Source organism: Callorhinchus milii, unplaced genomic scaffold, assembly GCF_018977255.1.
Source record: "Callorhinchus milii isolate IMCB2004 unplaced genomic scaffold, IMCB_Cmil_1.0 Scaffold1, whole genome shotgun sequence".
Classification (NCBI taxonomy): domain Eukaryota; kingdom Metazoa; phylum Chordata; class Chondrichthyes; order Chimaeriformes; family Callorhinchidae; genus Callorhinchus; species Callorhinchus milii.
The window spans coordinates 23238718-23256762 of record NW_024704742.1 but is presented as its reverse complement, the minus strand read 5'-3'; the positions used below and the strand labels follow the sequence as shown (position 1 = coordinate 23256762).

Sequence of the window (18045 nt, the reverse complement as noted above, 5' to 3'; positions counted from 1 at the left end):
GGGGTGAGGCAATGGTGGAGTCTGGCAATGTTGCAGAGGTGGTGGTAGGCAGTGCCGGTCATGGCGCGGATGTGGGGGAGAAAGGACAGTTCAGGGTCAGACAAGACACCCAGGTTCCTGACTGGCTCAGTGAGGTTGAGTTTGCAGCCGTGGAGGCTGATGCTGCCAGTGCCCGAGGTGCGGAGGCACTGGCGCGAGCCAATCAGGAGGGCCTCGGTCTTGCTGACGTTCAGTTGGAGAAAGTTGTCCCTAGTCCAGGACTTGATGTCGGACAGGCAGTCGGTCAGGACGCCAGTCGTCCTGGAGTTCAGGGTGGATGCAGAGAGATAGAGTTGGGTGTCATCCACATACATGTGGAAATTTACCCCATGTCTGCGGATGATGTCACCAAGGGGGAGCATGTAGAGGGTGAAGAGGAGGGGACCGAGGACAGAGCCCTGAGGAACACCGAAAGAGATGGTGTGGTGGCTGGAGGAGAAGCCATTGCAGAGACAAAGTGGAGGCGGTGTGAAAGGTCGGACCTGAACCAGTCAAGGACAGAACTCTGAAGGTTGAAGTGGGAGGAGAGGAGGTGGAGGAGGATTCAGTGGTCCACAAAGGCGGCGGAGAGGTCGAGGAGGACAAGGAGGCAGAGGGAGCCCTGGTCACACATGGTCAGGATGTCATATGTGACCTTGACCAGAGCAGTTTCTGTGCTGCGGGAAGCACGGAAACCCGATTGGAGGGAGTGGGAGGAAAGAGCGAAGCTGGGAAGCGACTGCTCTCTAATTCAGCGCTGGGAAAGGTTGGTGGGATGGTGGTGTGTATGTGTGCATTTTTAAATAGCAGTCGATAGCTAATGTAGGGGTTCCTAACAGTGTGCTTCAAGAAAACATGGTCCCTCGAGGTGCAGTGGTCTCAGCCACACAAGGTGTGGGGAGAGCAGGGGGCTCAACTGGCTCGGATGAGTTAGGGGGAAAGGTCATGGGCACAGACATGGAAGGATCTTCGGTCGAAGAGAGTTGAGACGTTTGCTCCGTACCAACTCCTCCAACATGGCGCTGGCGTTTAGCACTGAATATCTGACTTTCTTTATCGAGAGCCGTGGACTGGAAAATAAAAAGAGAGAAGAGTAAGAGCGAGGCCATCCGCAGCCAAACTGTGGAGCATCGACATGAGGGAGGGGGGAGGGAGGGAGAGAGGGGTTAGTGAGTCAGCATGCGAACTGAGGGACTGAGGAACATGATAGAGACATCTTCCTGAGAGTCCGTGAAAAACTCCCACCCAAAGTGTCTTGTCAAAAGAACTGCAGTGAATAGGGTCCTGTCAACATGCACTGGAGGGTTTGATGAGCCAACCTTTGACCCAATTCTGTTTGATTGAAAACTAAGCGAATAGTTCATGCATTTAGAGATGTGTTTATTGTCCCAAACTGAAACTGGAGCGTGCCCCCACCTCCCCTCCCCCCCCCCCCCCCCCCCCCCCCCCCCCCCCCCCCGCCCCCCAAGAGAGAATATCCTGAGCAGCACTGATAATGATTTGAGATAAACTGGGTTGGATTATGTTCTTATCCTGAGATTAGCTGAGAGGTGCACATTGTTGGGACTGTTCATGTACATGGGTAAGCGGGCAATGAGAGCAGAGCACGACAAATCTAGCTCTGGGCAGAGCCTGCAGCCAGGGCTCCTGTTTGGTACCAGGTTTAAGAGATGGAATCTGTCTGATCACCGAGAACAGTGGGCATGATATAAGGTGTAATGGGCCCATGTGTGAAAGGGAAACGCGTACAATCAGGCACTTCCTGCTTTGATACAAAATAAACTTATATGACTCACCTTCAGGTGTGGAAGTTACACATTTGAAGCAATTCAGCGCAACTCTCCAATGAGGTTTTCATTTTAAATTAAGCAGATTTAAGAGGAACCTTAATAATAATAATAACAATAATAATAATAATAAGACCTTGTGCTTTCTTTACTTCTCAGCACAGTTTGAAGTACTCAAGTTGCTACCTTAATCCGCGATTGTTTATGGGACACTGCTGTGTGCAATTGTCTGCCGCGTTTCACCCACAAAACATACAGTCAATCCACTTTAGAATGCATTCTGTGAAGCGCTTTGAGGCGTCTCGAAGACACGCTATGGTGCTATATCAAATGCAAGATTATTATTATTATTATTAAATCCGATCACTTAAGGCAACAGAGAATGAACCTCTGGTGCATAACACCACACTGAACCTGGAAACCATTCCAGCTCCAAACGCTCACTGTAAGAACCCAATGCTCATGTACAATGACACCAACAGTGTAGGACCTCTGTATTTCAACAAGGCCTGTCTTTGCTACCTTAAAGGGGCCCTGCTTCTGTGAAAGAGCACTCAATAAATCTTGTTTAATGTGAGAGATGGAGCGGGGGTGGGGGGAGGGGGGGGGGGGAACAGCCAAAAGCAGAGTGAGTGATTTAATGTCACATGACAATGGTGCAAGGAATTATTTAGATGCATTGTATCTCATTGTATCCTGTGCCCATAAACAAGGTTTGCCAAACACTTTTGATGAAGACAGTGTCCATTGTGGGCTACGCTTTGTGCGTTTCAATCGTACTTGATACGATGGAGAACATGATCATTGAGCACAATGGAGCCAAAAGACTAAACTTCAAGTCAAAGGCCGTCTTAATATGGATATTCATACCACACCACCCAGCGCCTAGTAATGCACACCTCCTTGCACAATATTCTTTGAATGCACATCTCCAAGTATAAGGAAATGTAGAACACACTTCGACTACTTTGGGTTAAAAATATTCAGGGTGAACACGGAACTAATCGGGTTGGAAAGCATGCAGGAGAACTCAGTCAGTCTTGAACAAATCAGTTCTCCTTTTCCCACGTTGAAAATTGTTTTAAAAAGGAAGCAGCAGAGTCCTTATGCGTGCAGCAGATCAAAGCAGCGCCAATGCAGTTAGTACATACCATTGCCTTGGATCTACTCAGAGAGAAGCAATGCAGATGCAGGCCAGAGACGGGAGGGAAGAAGCACAGGGATAGAGACTAGTCATACTTCTAATACATGTTTATACAGATTTATATTAAAAAATACTACCACCGTGACTGCGGGCAACTCTTCAATCAGTTTACAGGTAGCACTGTGAACGGTTTAACATTACTGTCTGCGTGTCTTACACATTCCTATCCAGACATTTCACTGAATGCATCAAAACTCAACACTATCCAGCAAAGACAGTGGACCTGGAGCGGAGCTCATCTGAATTCTGTCACTCTCCTCTTTTATGTAGTTACTGTAGTTTTTACGCTGATTTTTTGCACAAAATTAAGAATATTTGTCCCTTTTCATTTTGAAAGCAGACAACTGTACTTAAAACATTTAACGAGAAAGTGAAGGAAGTTCTCTTTACCCAACACTATCCTCCCCGGAATATGTCATCTCTGCCTGTTATTAGACTACCAGAAATTCCACCAGGAACAAGATTGACTCTATACTCTTAACATTTTGGAGTGTCCAGAATTCGGAGAATTGTTGAACTCAGTCTCAACTTTGAAGATATCCCTCTATAGTTCTTAAAATAACTTACAGAAAAAATGTCTTAAAATTAAAAGCTGTATTTAAGAATTTGCTAAATTCCCCACAATGAAATGCTAATGAAATAAGAGTAAACCTAGACCCAGGTGGAATTTCTCATCTTTTGTGTTTTCCAACCTATGTTGCCGAACAGTATTAATGGACTCCACTAAAGAACACCTCCTTGTAACATGAAAAATGCTTGGTTCTCTAGAACTGCCCTTTAACCAGGGCTGAGTACATTCGGTTAGCTTTCGATAAGCTCAATACAGACATCACCATAATTACAAAAAAAATTCACAGTCCATAATAAATTCATCACTGTGCGCACATGCTCACATCGTAGAGAACCAAGCGCTTACATGAAGAAAATACATGATGCAAGGCCAATAAATAGAGCTATAAATAAAACTTTTTTTAAAAAAAAAGGAGGCACAGCCTGAAGGAAAGCAAACAAAAGCTTCTAAGTTTTGACAGCTGTAATTCCTGATTTCTACCACTAGATGGAACTTCAGGACCATTCTACCTATTCCACACTATTTCAGGCTGGATTCCTATTGGGAAGGTCTGGATTTTCTTCCATTAATTTGTGAAATGTTACATTTCTCCTACGACTTGTCCTAAACCACGTTTTGCCCTTGTTCAGACATGGAATCTGTTTCCACAACTTTGGCCTTTCCGATTGAAAGTCCACCTGAGATCTATCGAGCGGTAGACTTTCAAATGTCCAGAAGTCCAGGGTTTTTGTGGTGCTTTGAATCTTGAGCAGGTTGGGAGGGATGGGGAAGGTGGGTGGGGGGAAAATGAGTTTAATCCAGCATCTAGACAAGGGATAAGAAAGCTCTGCACTCTCCGGTTACACAGGGGCATCAGTCTGGTCCACGCCGTGTGAAGTCCAGCCAACTGGCAAAGCGTAGGTAAGAGCTGTGAGGCACAAGGCAATGGGCCATGCAGATTTAGAATGGGCTGGGAGTTAGTGACCAGCTTCCCCGGTTTTAGCACTGCATTCTATACCATGGTGTCCTTCAGGGTTTTTCCAGTTTCTCAGGACGAGGAATCGAGCTTTAACCTCTCCCTCTTTACACTTCAAACTGTCGAAAGACATGAAATGCACACAAACAAAACAGATGTCAGGCCAGATTCGGAAGAACTGCTGTAGGTTAGAGATTCACTGAGACCATCCTGCTTGGCCATTCCACACACTCAGCCCTTCCCAACCTGGCCCGAGTCAAGTTGAGGATGGGACATTACATGGGAAATAGAGCAGACACCGGCACATCCCGTCACTACAGTTTATGAAACTATGAAACTGCTCTGTACTATTACTGACTAGGGATGGGGGTGGAGGGGAGGCGGAAGGAGGTCAGGCGTCTGAGTTACAAGCTTGGTCTCTGTGAGTTACCAGCTTGGTCTCTGTGAGTTACCAGCTTGGTCTCTGTGAGTTACCAGCTTGTTTTTCTTTGAGGTGCAAGACTTAGTCATGGTGAGATATGTGATTGGTCTCTGTGAGATACCGTGGGCCACTGGGGGCCCCAGCTGAGGAGGCACCTGGGGAGCTGAAGGACTCAGGGTTGCCCGTGAAGGTCAGATATGTTGCCAGGTGTCAGGCAGCTGCTGGGTATGGCATAGTGTGTATGATGCCCAATGTGGTCAAATTCCACATCAGGGGAAGTGGAGCTGATTTTGGCTCTCAATCCATTACACTATGCTGTATCAGGTGCTGACAGCTGGGGGCAAGGGGAGTGGGGTGGGGAAGGGCGAGGAGGCGTAAGTCCCTGTATAACCAGATGGATCTTCAACCAACAGTCAGGAGAATGAAAGAAAATATTAGGAATGTGGTGAGGGAGGGAACATGTGAGATTTGTGGGTTAAACAATTCAAGCCTTTCAATATGAAAAATTTAATCTAATTGCTATTGACATTTGTCTTTTGCAAAAAAAAATCCAATTTTCTCTTGTTCTGACTCATATTGGGATCTGTCTCCACCCACTAGTGGCCTACACCGTACCTAACCCAAGCGGTCTCTATTCACCCCTGAGCCGTGACAGTGAGTGCCACTGGGGGAAGGAAGATCACAGCAGAAGCCAATCTTGGTCTCACACAACTCTCTCCCCCACCCACCCAAAACCACACCTCCCCCCATCCCACCCCCATGCGTCCTGCCAGTGGGCACCTCTGGTTAGTGATTGGATACCCGAAATTCCATCTACCCTTAACATGTAAGACAGGGTTGTCTTAAAATTTAAAACCGGGCAGAATTCTGGAAAGTGCGATCCTAATTTGCCAGTTTTTGACATCCGAGCTATGCTGGAGTAGCTGATCTTTGTCATACCAGCATTGCGGCCCCTGAAACTGGCCTTATTGTCCTGGGTAAGGAAAGGGAGAATCAGCCAATCTTTCCATTGCTGCCTAGCAAGCCTTGCTCGAGGTATGTAATGTGTGAACATCGAGCAGGAAAGTATCCTCGGTGATGCCCAATGTGGTCAAATGTCAAGGTTCATGAAAATGGACAAAGTAGCTGAGGTTGTCTTTGGAACCAAACCCTGGTAGAGGGAATATAGAGTCACATAAATTTAGAATGGTAAAGGAGGGAGAAAATTTGCGAGGGGAAAAAAATACAGTGGATTTAATAATTTTTTTCTCTTATCAATAGCAATTGTTTTCCTTCTCTGTGTGTATATGCGTATGTGCTGCTTGTTCGTTCTGGTAATGGAAATTCACCAGCAGAACAATCAATAATATATTCAAAGTTTGTTACACAACCGGAGGGAACTCAGCTCCCATACGCCCAGAAGTGTATCTCACCAGAGCATAATTCCCACAGGTCAGGGTCACCAGCTTCCAGTTCCCATCCGTGGTGAACCCTGGTTGCAGTGGTTGAGTTTTAGATGCTCGTAGATCAACAAACCAAAAGTAGGCGTGGGGGTGGGGGGGAGGGGGGAAACGAGACTGGTCAGTGTTCCACTGCAGGTTTGAGTCTCCCTCCTTTAATATACACCAAGGACCTGTCCTCCCCACAAAATCCCCTCCACCTCTTTAAAACTTTACCCTTTGTAGAGGTAAAATATGAATTGATGGATCTCAAAGGTCAGTTGGCTGTGATGTGGCTGATCAGGCCTGCTGGTATTCTAATGGGACTCCCTCTCACCATTAAAGTCGCTACAGGTAACAGTGCCCAGAACGTCAGCCTGAGGTAGCACTGACGACAGGACATGTTGCCACAGTCTCAATCTGTCTGCCTGAGGGTGAAGACAAGCCTCTTACACTCCCGGAGAAAGTGAGGCGGGTTGCTATTGGTTACCGTTCCCTATCCTGAGCCAGTATGGCAGCTCCCTCCTACAGCTAGACGGTAAACCTCACTCTAGGGGCACTCTCAGGGAAGTTCCTACTCCAGTTGGAGCTGAGGTGGTAAGCTTTAGCCTACTCGAGTCATGTGAGGCACTCTCGAGTGTGTGGAGTGTGCGCGTGTGTGTGTCCCACTTACCATAATCACGCTGACATTTGCCGCAGTATTGCTCTGCTTTGCCGTTGGGTTAAAGTGCTTTCTGAGCTTGCCGGTTACTGCGACCTGCATGTCTCTCTCTTGTGCTGTGTCGTCCTGCAGACAGGAAGCGACCATTACTCCCAGTGGCTCATCTTACACCCTCCCGCCCGTCTCTCAACACCCCCCCCCCCACCCCCGTCCCTCACCACCACGAGTGTATCCATGGAATGGACCACAGAGCAGTTTTGCATCACAACACAAACCATCCACAAAGAGTGTCACCAAACAGTTTGAGGTACGCTGTTCAGTGTCACGCTAAGCAAACCTTGGACTTAAAACTCATGGTGACTGTGGACGTTGGGGTACTGCTGGAGAATAACCAGCTAAAACCATGTAGCTTGCCATTGAAAGCGCTGTCTGGCAAGCTTTCCCACTGATTGTCCAGCTAGGACCACGCTACTCATGAGGGCTTTGGCTTGCAGGGTTATCGGGAACTGAATGGGAGCTGAATGGGAAGAGTCCCTGCCTTCAGTGACTGGTCTGCCCTGTGCTGTCATCAGCAGTGCCCTGCAATACTGTGAACCTGCCTGGCTCAGGACCTGGACTACTGAGACCGTCAAGAGGGCTCGCTCGATTCTGACATTCCGTTGTCAAACATGTCACCTTGGAGCCAGTTCATCCAGTGGTATTTTTTTTTACCTGAAATCAGTTTGTATCTGCAATGAGCATGAGTTCTGGCACTGCCTGGCCAGGAGGAAAAGCAACGTCTTATCACACAGTTCACTCCTGTCACTGAATGAGGCCATCAGCATAACCCCAGGTGCACTTGCCATCACCTCACTCAGGAGGCACAGATACCCCGTGGTTCACCACCTCCATACTCACAGCCACCCAGGGATGCGTCAGAACTTGCTCAGCGGTGTATCGAGCCTCGATGTTTACCTGTAGCATTCGACCAATTAATTCCTGCAACAAAATGACAGCATTGAAATGTGCAATCGCAGTAAGTGGGAAAGAAGCTGGAAATAATTGTAGGTGAGGCGAGGCCTGGAGACTGAGAGACAGCGGTGTCTAGGCCAGTCCTGCTGCTATTCTGTCTACCAAAAGTCCACTGGTAACACATAGAGTGTTTCACCAAAACAGGAAATAAACACAGGTGGCAGCACTCGCTGTGAAGAAATCTGCTAAAAGTTTCCATTTTGATGCTTTGATACTTGGTCCTGCTCTCTCCCAGAAAGCAGCAGCGTTCTCTCTCCCGTAATGCTAGTTTGACTGACAGAGTTTCCGAAGTTTGCTCTCATCACTGTGTGTGTATCTACGTCTGTGAAGGTGCTGAGGGTGTTGGGGAGGGGGGGGAGCATCTAAGATCTAGACTCAACAGACCCCAATCTGTCCACCATTCACTGATCAATAGAGTCACTAAATTGCTTTTGGGTTGAGAGCCCTGCACCCTGCTCACACTCACTCAAGATGTGAATCGTTAATAAACAAAGCTCTGCCAAGCCGTTTGAAACACGTGCTGCTTTGTAGAGAAACAATTCAACTGTAACACTGCACCTTCTCCCTCCGGCTCTCCCTCTGGGTAACATGAGTTGACGGCACTTTGTCCACCTTGCGCTCTCATCATAACTATGAACCAAGTTTGAACTCGCCAGAAACAAATACCTTCTGTTTAGAAGCCAGAATTCAATGAGAAATTTACTTCAATAAATTGCTGGTTAATTGGAAGGATTTGTTGCAGGCAATTTCAGGGTCCAGTATCTCAGAGCCTGCCTTATAAGTGACGGGTGAGAAAATAGCCGATTTCCGTGCCATCAGATCATTGCTGATGTTATTTCCTTCATGTTGCCGTCCGTCTCCCCCCTCCCTTCCTACCTTCAAAGCCCACTTGGGGTCAATCCTCCCCTCCTCCCCCCCAACAGTTTGGGTTCCCAGCCAGCAGGGTAGATCACTTTGAGACATCTTACTGACATGAAAGGCACCATCTAAGTTGTATTTTATTGTATTGTACGTACTTTGGCTGAGCCAGTGATGTTGTCCCAATAGGGAGAGGGAAACTCCAGCCGCCCAATGAGAATCTGATCAAACAAGTCCTCCTGGAGATTGTTCTCACTGCGGGAACAGAATAATAGGATTATTTCTGGAGCGATGGGAAACCACGTCTTCCAACTCGTTCAGTTCTCCCAGACCTTCCTGCATATCAGATGGAGCTTTTTATTCCAGGGTCTCGGCCTCTCCCTGATAATGTGCAGAATATTCCAAAACTGTGTAATTGCACTATCCCTGTCAATAGCTGACGTGGAAATAATTTGAGGGTGATTTTACACAAAATATTTTATGACATTCCTAAAGCTTACAGTGATTGGGAGGAAGGTAGTAGATTGATGCCAGAATCCCCATAGCTTAATTTACTCGCTCTGAATTTTTGTAGACAAAAACAGGAGGACTCCCAGCACAGGCTGGTGCTCCACTCAATATCTCCGCTCATTGAGACCTAGCTCCTCTAATGACTCTTGTCTTTCCTTTCCTTTAGCCAGTACTGAATCACGTCAATCGTTTACATTGTTGTTTCGCACACAAAATACACAGTCAATTTACTCGACAGTATATTTCGTGAAGCGCTTTGAGATGTCCTGAAGACTTGACAGGTGCTTTATCAAATGTAAGGATTATTATTATTATTATACTTGGTAATCGGCAACACCAGTTTGTAAGGAGTCTCTCAGGTGCTATTTCATCAAATGCCCTTTGGAAGCTTGGGTGTACTATATGACATCCTTCCCCACTGTTAATTTGATGTTTACCCTCCACAAAAAGACTGTGAGGCTGATCGGACAAAGTCAAGCCCCTTTATAGCCATGTTGGTTGCCATTTTGTAAGTTACTTTTTAAAGTGTATCCTGTGAAACTCTTTGAGACGTCTCAATGACATGATAAGGTGCTATAACCAAGGATTATGGTTATCACTTTTGTACAGATAATCTGCCATTTTGTTTCTAATGGTTGATTCCGTTAACATTTTTCCAATGAACTGTTCAGACTAATGAATGTTCCTGGACAATATCAGGTACATTTCTGTTCCTGTCTCTGTCCTTGAAAACCGAAACCACGTTTGCTTGTTTCCAGTTTGTCGGAACCTCCTCGGGTTTGATCGACTCCTAAGAAACGTCTGTCAGTGCTTCACATATGTAATAGGATTATCATATTATATTATAATAGCTGTTAGACGACAGAGAGCATTGAAGATTAAAGGAGATGAGGGGCAGGGGATGGGAATATGGGAAATTTCCTGTGTGTCCCTGTGATTGGCTTCTGAGACTTACCATCTTGTGCATCTACTTCATAAGTTCCATTTAAACTCAACAAAGTTTTTAAATGTGATGTTTGATGCTTTTTGGCTTGTTCTCCCCCACCCCCCCACCACCCCCCACCCTCTCTCATAATTTGGCAGCCCCACAAATTGGTGCCCCATTTTAGACAATCACAAGCCATTTCTGGAAGCGGAGGGTGGGGTTGAATTTTGCTGCAGATTTACCTGCGGAATGGAGGAAAGCCACACAGTAAGATGTACGTAATGACCCCCGCAGCCCAGACATCCACCTTCAGGCCATACCTGTAAGAATAGTAACAGCAGAGGATCAGATCAACCACAGCCGGTGCAGAGGGAATTACTGGGGTCAGAAAGAACAGACCCCTTTCTGACAGGAATCTGTACCTGGGTGGATAGCGAACACTGAGTACACCGAGCGCACATAAAACATTAACATGAAACAAAACAATAAAGAAAAGCTCATGTGCAAAGAGTCTGCAGGAAGAACTAATGCACTTGTGGCTCCCTCTGGCATTTGCGCTTTAATAAACTGCTGATTCCCTTATTGAACACAACAGTTCAATGAATTGGTAAGTATCCCTGAATACCCCTGAAGGCAGCTCTCTCTAAGAATAGATCCAGGATAAGTTGCCTTCGTACGTACATGACCCTACAATAAAGGGACCAGGCAAAGGAGGAGGCGAATGCAGCAGCCAATTTGCGCACAGCAATGTCCCCACAAACAGCCACAAAGTGAGTGACCAATTTTATTTGGGGATTGGTTGGCCAGAACACCAGGACAATCTCTCTTTTCTGTTCAAATAGCTCTATGGGATCTTTAACATCCACTTTAACAAGCAGGTGGGACCTCACATTAACATTTCATCCAAAGGATGGCACCTCCAACAATGCAGGTCAGCCCCAGCACTGAGTTGGAGTGTCAGCCTTGACTGTGAGTTCAAAGTCCTAATGTGGGACCACAACTGTCTAACTCAAAGATGAGAGGGCTACCAACTGAGGCAGACTGACACCCAAGCCTGTTTTCTTCTCCTGGGAAGATGCTACACAACAGCAGCTAATGAAGAGGGCAGGTGGAGGACCCTTCCAAATGTAGCAACTGACAATACTGAACTGACCAGAGCTTTGTTCATACCCAAAGAGGAATTGGAGGAGTTTTGGAGAAACTGGAACCAACCCAAATGCTCTGTTACTAATGAGAGTTTGGCTTAAGGTTGTGGAGCCGTGCCTGGCTTCAGCAATGACCTCCAATAGGGGAGGCCTGGATTGTTAACGAAACTTGTCCTCATGTGCTTCTCATTTCTATCTTTTTACTACCATTCAGATTCATGACTGTCGTCGGTTGTCCTTTGCCTTTAGTTTGTTGGCATATATTCATATCTTCTGCATGGATGTATTTATATAAAGTTCTCTGGACGTTACTAGCAATAATACAAACTATAGCTGTGGCGTTCCAAAGAGATGGATGTAAGCACCCGCTGGGGAAAAGGCAACCTTTTCCAATTTATAATCAAATCTGCCCTAACCTTGTGAAAAACTCTTTTAAGCAGTTTTGATAGAATTTGCAAGAATTTTGTGTGTACAGTTAACATTTCTTTTCCCATTAGCTCTCTAAATTATGTCAGCCATCTTAATTTACACCAGTAACGTTCAGCATGGAATTTTGGCCACCAGTTTATTAGACGAGAGAAGCACAGACTGGCTCCAGGCTTCATACATCTACACAATGTACAGCAAATGCCGACAGGAATCAGAACCAGTTTCCTCTTACCCTAGATATTACAACTCTCAGAGGCTTCTGGTCGCTGCTTACCCAGTCTCTGCAATGATCTCTGGAGCCACATAGGTAGGAGTACCGCAGACTGTGTAGAGGGGCCCATCCAGCACTGTAGCCAGGCCAAAGTCTCCCAACTTCAGCGACTTGGTGCCATCTTCATACTCACAAACCTGCCAAAGGAGACAGGGAGTGAACCACAGGAGAGTGAAATTATAATTAAATTGCTTGCGTCATAATGACTCTCATGTGAGGAACATGTCTCAAAATACTTTGAAGTGTAATGACTGAATATTTACAGATGATCGCGGCAGCCAATTTACATATAGTAATGTTTCACAAACAGCCCTGATTTGAATGACCCATTTTATCTACGGGAATTTTGGCAGGAATCCGGGAGAAACTCTTTCTATTTTCAAATACTGCCATGGGATCTTTAGTATTCAAACAGGCAGACAGCATCTTAGTTTAACGTTTCAGTGGATGGATGGCATAATCTTCCACCAATGCAGCACTCCCGCCCCCACCATTGCACTGGCGTGCTATGTTAGACTTTGTGATTCAAAGCCCCGGCATAGGGCTTGAACCCACGACCTTTTTGACTCAAGAGGCGAGAGTGAGCCAGCCTGACACACAAATGTGCAAGGAAAGCAGACAACTCTCCATTATTGAACACATATCCTTTCCGATAATATGATTTAATTTCACAGTGTCATTCAGTAGGCAATTTTCTCTTGCGCTGGAATTTTGTGCTTACAATTAACATTTCTTTTCCCATCAACTTTCCAAATTACAACAGCCATCTTAATTTACACCAATAACGTTCAGGGTGGAATTTTGGCCACCAGTTTATTAGGCGAGGGGAGCACAGACTGGCTCCAGGATTCACACATCTACACAATGTACAGCAAACGCCAACAGGAATCAGAACCAATTTCCTCTTACCTTAAATATTACAACTCTCAGAGGTTTCTCAATGCAAAATCTCTTTTGTTTTACATTTCAACTGTTATTAAAAACAAAACGCAAACTATAACCTCCTCAGTAAACAGAATCTGTATCAATGATACCACAACAGTTGTGACCACAATTTTCATCCTTTTACAATGAAACCTACATTTGGTACAGCATGCTCAAACCTCTCCAAGCACTCAATGTTGACCAGAACACCAGGTGAGCTCACTGCCTCTCTTCAAAGCACTGCCACTTAACATCTACCCGAACAATAATTCAATGCCTCACCTGGCACCTTCGATAACCTTCGAAGATTGAAAACATCCACTTGACTGCATCGACTTCTCCGCCCATGTCACCTTCCAATCCACCCAGACCATCCATACCACCTTCTCCCTCTGTCACGGCTCCTGCCACTCCCCCCTCTTAATACTAATCCTTGCATTTGATATAGCGCCTTATCACGTCTTCGAGACGTCTCAAAGCGCTTCACAGAATATACTGTGAAGTGAATTGACTGTATATTTTGTGGGCGAAATGCGGCAGCCAATTGCGCACAGCAGTGTCCCACAGACAGTCGTGATTGAAGAGACCAATTTATTATTTTTTTTCCTTACACTCCTTTGCCCCCATTTCTCCCTCCTCCGTCTCAACCACAATCACCCGCATGAAGTTCACCACCTGCTGTCTCGACCCCCTCCCCACCCAGCTGCTGGTCACTCAACTCCCCCTCCTCTCCCCACTGCTGGCCGACATGGTCAACCAGTCTCTCTCTTCAGGTACTGTTCCACTCCCCCCGAAAACCACTGTTGTCACACCCCTCCACAAAAAAAACACCCTTGAACCCTCTAATCTCTCACACTATCATCCCATTTCCAACCTACCCTTCCTTGCCAATGTCCTGCACTGCATTGTTGCAGGTCAACTTCGGTCACACCTCTCCTTCCTCGAGCCCCTGCAGCCTGGTTTCACTCTGCCCACAGCACAGAGACAGCGCTTGTCAAAGTCACAAACGACATTCTCTCTATCTATGACCAGGGCTCCCTCTGCCTCCTGGTCCTCCTGGATCTCTCTGCATGTTCGACATAGTCGACCACAACATCCTCCTCCACCGCATCTCCTCCCTGATCCACCTTAGTGAGACTACACTCACATGGTTCGAGTCCTACTTAACCAACCATCTCCATCTCATCTCGGCAAATGGTTTCTCCTCCCGCCTGGTCGCCTGCGGGATACCCCAGGGCTCCATCCTTGGCCCTCTTCTTTTCAGTATCTATATGCTCCCTCTGAGCGATGTCATCCGCAAACACAGGGTAAACTTCCACATGTTTGTGATGACACACAAATCTACTTTGCCTCCTCCAGTACAAACTCCAGGTCTGCCGATGTTCTGTCAGATATCAGGGCCTGGATGAGTGCAAACCTCCGGCAGCTGAATGTGGACAAGACGGAAGCCATATTCCAACATCTTCACTCCTGCGGACTGAATTCCTCAACCTTCCTGGCCCGTCCCTCACACTTACCAAACCAGTGCATAATCTAGGCGTCCGATTTGATCCCCAGCTGTCCCTCCTCCCCCACATATGGGCCCTGACCAGGACCGCTTTCTTCCACCTCCGCCACATTGCCCACCTCCGACCGTACCTTACCCCAAATGAGGCCGAAACCCTCGTGCATGCATTTGCCATCTCCCGCCTGGATTACTCAATCGCTAATAAGTGCAAGTTGTTGTTTTTGTTGTTGAATACAGAACTCAAGTAATGCAGCACAGGAAACAAATGCCTAAAATAATATGGAAAGTGGGTGACAGGCAGCAAGTGTATGTCGCACTGATGCTCAGTGTACAGATTGAGAGGATGCATTGTCCGTCCCTTTTAAATCATAATAATAGTAATGATCCTGACATTTCAAACAGCGTCTGTAATATTGAAGTGTCTCAAAGTGCTTTACAGTAATTACACAGTAATCATGCGTCAGCCTGGCACAGTGGGAGCGATCCTGCCTCTGAGTCAGAAGGTTGTGGGTCCAAACCGCATGTTGGGACATAGTCTAAACTGACACTCCATTGCAGTGCTGGGGGAAGGGAGGCGTGGTGCTGCATTGTCAGAGGTGCCGTCTTTCGGTCGACACGTTAAACCGAAGGCCCATCTGCCTGTTCAGGTGGACGTTAAAGATCCCATGGTGCTATTCAAAGTGGCTTGGTGTTACACTGGCTGTACATCTCTCTGTGTTACACTGGCTGTACAGTCTCTGTGTTACCCTGGCTGTACATCTCTCTGTGTTACACTGGCTGTACATCTCTCTGTGTTACACTGGCTGTACATCTCTCTGTGTTACACTGGCTGTACAGTCTCTGTGTTACACTGGCTGTACATCTCTCTGTGTTACACTGGCTGTACATCTCTCTGTGTTACACTGGCTGTACATCTCTCTGTGTTACACTGGCTGTACATCTCTCTGTGTTACTCTGGCTGTACAGTCTCTGTGTTACTCTGGCTGTACAGTCTCTGTGTTACACTGGCTGTACATCTCTCTGTGTTACACTGGCTGTACACCTGAGCGTTGGATTGTAGTGTCAGCCTAGACTGTGAGCTCAAAGTCCCGACGTGAGACTGAAACCCGTAAGCATCTGACTCAGAGTGCTACCAACGGAGCCAGGCTGACACCTAAATGTGAAGGTAAACTTTGTCTTATCAACCGTTTTGTTAACATTCACTGCTGTCCCGGGCTGAAAATCTGGACAAAATGCTGAAATTGGATGTGGTGCTCTGCTTTGAAGTTAACGTGATTTTATTCAGTAAGCGCACCTGTATTGTTTCCATGGCTACCACAAGCGAAGTATCCCTTGTGATATATATACAATCTGTAGTGGGGTGAAGTGGAAGCAGATGCCATTTCCCACTCTATACCATAAAAGGAACAAGCATTAGGTGGTCTTAGGTAGAAGCCAATTCTGATTTTCCAGTGTTCAATCAGCCGAGCAGCCACTGCAGTGCGTCCGCCAATGTGTTTCGCGGCTACCTTTGCTTTTAACCTTCAGTCTATTCACTCAAGTGAGCAGATGGAACTTGCCATTGATTTCTGGTCTGTGGGTGAGTCTGCAGAGTGTCGGGATGGACCTTGCAGAATTTTGTTAAAAGAACGGGTATTCTGTCCGGCCACTACAACAACGAACAACAAGATTACATTTGTATCGCGCCTTTCACGTCGGGATGACGTCCCAAGGCGCTGGAGCATGTCTTATCGACCGTTTTGTTAACGTCACTGCTGTCCCGGGCTGAAAATCTGGACACATATGATGTTGAAATTGGATGTGATGCTCTGCTTTGAAGTTAATGTGATTTTATTTAGTAAGCGCACTATGGCGCTGATAGAGCTACAGAGAGCTCGTTGTTAGGCTCCATGGATTGAGGTCAACTCAGCAGGGCTGTACTACAGGCTGCATTTGCGTTAAACTAGGACATGCTTCTAGACGCCATAAGCATTACAGTGATAGTATGATCTGGTGGTGGCAGTGGGGGATTATTGTGGTAAGTGCTCCGAGATGTCATCCGGGGTAAAGACCTCTATATTAATGTGAGTTGTTGTTGTAACTTTCATGGCATCAATGAAGAGGGTTAGACATAATAATGATAATAATCCTTGTATTTGATAGTGTCTTATCACTTTGTTGGGACATCTCAAAGGGCTTCACGGAATATTCTGTAAAGTGAATTGACTGTATATTTTGTGGGTGAAACACGGCAGCCAACTGTACACAGCAGTGTCCCATAAACAGTGATTGACCCAAATTTTTTTAAAAACGGATTATTAACCCCGGAAAGTGATCTACCCATTGACTGGATTCCTAGTTGCTACTAGGTTAGCAGAGGCATTTGAAATAAGGAAATTTGCTGAAGGTTTCTCCCCGCCCGGGAATCGAACTTAGATCCTCTCATTTGCAAAGCAAGTGCTCTTACCAATACGCTCCAGTACTTCACGATGCCATTATGCTACAGGTCATGTGACTGGGCTGGGATACTTCCCTCTGGATCTCTGAAAACCCTGCAAGCCGTTGCATGAACAGGTTCGGTTATTCCTTGCTGGACAAACAGTGGGAAATAATTCCGGAAAGTGTTTTTTTAAATGAAGGGCCGGTATTGACTGAATCTTTATACTGTAATCTGAAAAGCTCTCTGCGTCAAGGTACAACACAGTACAATTTGTATTTACCTTTCACATTGAATGGATGGCTCAAAGTTTCTGACACTGCTGGCGAGGCACCCGAGCTGGGGGTGGGAGACGAAGGGGGTGAGGAGGGCAATAAATGACCGAAAGCACGGTCAAAGAGGTAGGTCTTGAGGCAGATCTTGAATGAGATGATGGAGGGAGCAAATCGGAGGGACTCCGGGATGGAGTTCCAGAGAGAAGGAGCAGAATGGCTGAAAGACTGACTGGGTGGTGGGGTGGTTCTGACGGGGGAATATAAAGCAGGTTGGGATTTGCTGAATGAAGGGAACACCAGGATGCTAGGGTTGAAGGAGGTTATGGAGGTAAAGTGGGGCGAAACAGTGGAGCAAAAGAAGATCTGGAATTCAATCTACTGGGGGATGGAGAGTTAGTGGAGTCGAGCAAGGATGAGAGTGATAGGATTACGATCTTGGTATGAGAGAGGATACAGGCTGCAGAGTTTTGGATAGTTTGCATTCAATGCTTAGTGAAGTCGAGAAGCAGTTCCTATTTGGATAATCTGTGCTGTTATATTTATATACTGAATACTCCTCTTCTACATGGTGACTAAAAAGTCGTGATATCTACCCTATTATCCAAAATAAAATTAAAATATCATCATTTCTTTAAGACTTATTAGACATTGTAATGATATCACAACTTTGTGGTCACCCTACATAAAGCAGCTGAACATTAGGCGCATGAATAGAATGAGACGAGCTATTTACGCTGGT

At 46.2% G+C, this 18045-nt stretch overlaps 1 protein-coding gene across 5 annotated transcripts in view; it reads right to left on the bottom strand.

Annotated features, from left to right (window-relative positions):
- Nucleotides 1-723: 723 nt before the first annotated feature.
- Nucleotides 724-18045, bottom strand: part of dclk2a (doublecortin-like kinase 2a) — a 114010-nt gene continuing 96688 nt past the window's right edge. For 2 of the 5 annotated variants that reach the window (XM_007904023.2, XM_007904024.2), the window contains 6 exons: nucleotides 12188-12321; nucleotides 10582-10659; nucleotides 9063-9159; nucleotides 7933-8013; nucleotides 7048-7161; nucleotides 724-1088 (listed from right to left, as the gene is read on the bottom strand). In XM_007904023.2, the coding sequence (XP_007902214.1) occupies nucleotides 864-1088; nucleotides 7048-7161; nucleotides 7933-8013; nucleotides 9063-9159; nucleotides 10582-10659; nucleotides 12188-12321 (729 nt within the window). In that variant the 3' untranslated portion in view covers nucleotides 724-863. Of the gene's footprint in view, nucleotides 1089-2956; nucleotides 2970-4137; nucleotides 4655-7047; nucleotides 7162-7932; nucleotides 8014-9062; nucleotides 9160-10581; nucleotides 10660-12187; nucleotides 12322-18045 lie in introns of those variants that run through there. The other 3 variants (XM_007904025.2, XR_488642.1, XM_007904026.2) reach the window with 3 other exon arrangements.